Source organism: Calliphora vicina, chromosome 4 (genome assembly GCF_958450345.1).
Source record: "Calliphora vicina chromosome 4, idCalVici1.1, whole genome shotgun sequence".
NCBI classification, from domain to species: Eukaryota; Metazoa; Arthropoda; class Insecta; order Diptera; family Calliphoridae; genus Calliphora; species Calliphora vicina.
Genome location: NC_088783.1, coordinates 103,376,584 through 103,378,554, shown reverse-complemented (window position 1 = coordinate 103,378,554; position 1,971 = coordinate 103,376,584). Strand labels below are relative to the sequence as shown.

Below are 1,971 nucleotides of genomic sequence, written 5' to 3'. Positions count from 1 at the left end.
GATATAGGTCAAAAATCGAGGTTGTCCTGGTTTTTTCCTTATATCTCAGCCATTTGTGGACCGATTTTAAATAGCAACCGAGGCGGTAGAGTTCCGGAAATATTGATGTATGAATCGTGGATGTAAGTTATTTGGGGGCTTCGGAAAGACAGACAGGCGGACATGGCTTAATCGACTCCGCTATCTATAAGGATCCAGAATATATATACTTTATAGGGTCGTAAAATTGTATTGTGGAATTGTACAAACGGAATGACAAACTTATATATACCCTTCTCACGAAGGTGAAGGGTATAAAAATATGTATATAATTATATTTAGTACATGTGTTGGAAAACCCACATATTAATCAGTTGTTATAGAGTAAATATTTTTATTTATTCGAAAATTTTCAGCTGCCTTTTAAACGCGTGCTAATAAAAAACCACCCGTTTAATAAGTAGCAGTAAAAATTCTATTGAAAAGGTGATTCCAAATATTTAGGATTTTCCTTATCAGTTTGTTTACAAATGTAAATTCTGTTTTCGTATAAAAATTTATTTAAAATGCTAAACAGATATTTTGCAAAACTATAAAAAACACAAGCTGATTAACAGAATCAATTCAGTAATTACAATTACTTGACAAAATGAAGATGAAGTATTTATTGTTGCTGACATATTTGTGTGCCTTATTGGCATTCATTAAAGGTTTGTACTATACGAGTAATTTAATTTTAAATAGAATATAACTTATTTTTTACTTTTCAGCTTCGCCTTTGCCTGGTGGAGGAGGTGGTGGCGGCGGAGGCGGTGGTGGTCGCGGTTGTAATTGTGAACGTGGTGGTGGAGGAGGAGGTGGCGGAGGCGGTGGTGGTGGTCATGGAAATGGTCCTGGTGGACCAGGTGGTGCAAAGGGGCCCGATTGTGTACGTCCTTCATGGATGCCTCCCTGTCCCTAAAATATACAATAACATGTGTATTTTTAAAAATTGTTAAGTTTTAATTTTTGTTAGTACATATTTAGTAAATTTAGAAAATATAGTATAAATTAACATATAATTTCTACAAATAATAAATATTTAATTAATTTAATTTAAAATTAGAAATTTCATACACATTGACATGTTCCATGGTTGCATCAGAATGGAAAAAATTTATATCTTTCAAATATATTTAAATAAAATCAGTAAGTCGGGTCAGTAAGTCCGTGACTTTTTTGAATATCCCGCCTCTTAACTGAATACTGCACCTGTCAACAGGTTATTTCTGTCAAAATTTGAACAAGCAGCGTCATTTAGTTTGTGTTTGACAGCCATTGATAGCAGACTACCCCTTGACTACAGATTATGAACAGATACGTCACGGTGTTAAAATGTATCAAAGTGGCATCCAAGGCGAATTCATACAAGGTGCTATCAGTTCTACAAATACAACAATTGGTCTTAACAAATGTCAAAAAACAAAAATGAAAAATTAAACAAATATGTATTAAAACTTAATGTAGTGTAGATAATTGTATAGTGTGGGCTTTACTTATTTATGTAAAAAATAAATATTTTGTTAATACAATTAGAATATGTAGATATTTCAATATAAAAACAAGCTTTGACAACTGTTAGAACCAAGGCGAATTCATACAAGGTGGTGTCAGTTCTACAAAAACAACGATTGGTCTTAACAAATGTCAAAAAACCAAAATGAAAAATTAAACAAATAAGTATTTAATCTTAATATAATGTAGATAATTCAATAGTTAGGGCTTTACTTATTTATGTAAACAAAAAACATTTTGTTAATAAGCTTAGAATATGTAGATATTTAAATATAAAAACAAGCTTTGACAGTTGTTAGAACCAAAAAGCGAAAAAAAAAAATTATCAGCTGTTTGACTGACTCCACCTTGTATAAATTCGCCTTGGTTAGAACCAAAAAGCGAAAACAAATTTATCAGCTGTTTGACTGACTCTACCTTGTATAAATTCGCCTTGGT

At 31.8% G+C, this 1,971-nt stretch overlaps 1 protein-coding gene across 1 annotated transcript; it reads left to right on the top strand.

Annotated features, from left to right (window-relative positions):
* The first annotated feature begins 433 nt into the window (after nucleotides 1-433).
* LOC135958998 (rRNA 2'-O-methyltransferase fibrillarin-like) lies at nucleotides 434-1,057 on the top strand. The gene is made up of 2 exons (XM_065509974.1): nucleotides 434-689; nucleotides 750-1,057. Exons 1-2 carry the CDS (start codon nucleotides 629-631, stop codon nucleotides 938-940), a joined length of 252 nt encoding a protein of 83 aa, XP_065366046.1. The 5' UTR covers nucleotides 434-628; the 3' UTR covers nucleotides 941-1,057.
* The last annotated feature ends 914 nt before the right edge of the window (nucleotides 1,058-1,971 follow it).

Bases quoted from the DNA above. Each gene is read 5' to 3' on its own strand.
- LOC135958998 (XM_065509974.1), top strand. From the start codon at position 629: ATGAAGATGAAGTATTTATTGTTGCTGACATATTTGTGTGCCTTATTG. The intron at 690-749 runs GTTTGTACTATA...TTTACTTTTCAG, and splicing joins CTTATTGGCATTCATTAAAG to CTTCGCCTTTGCCTGGTGGA.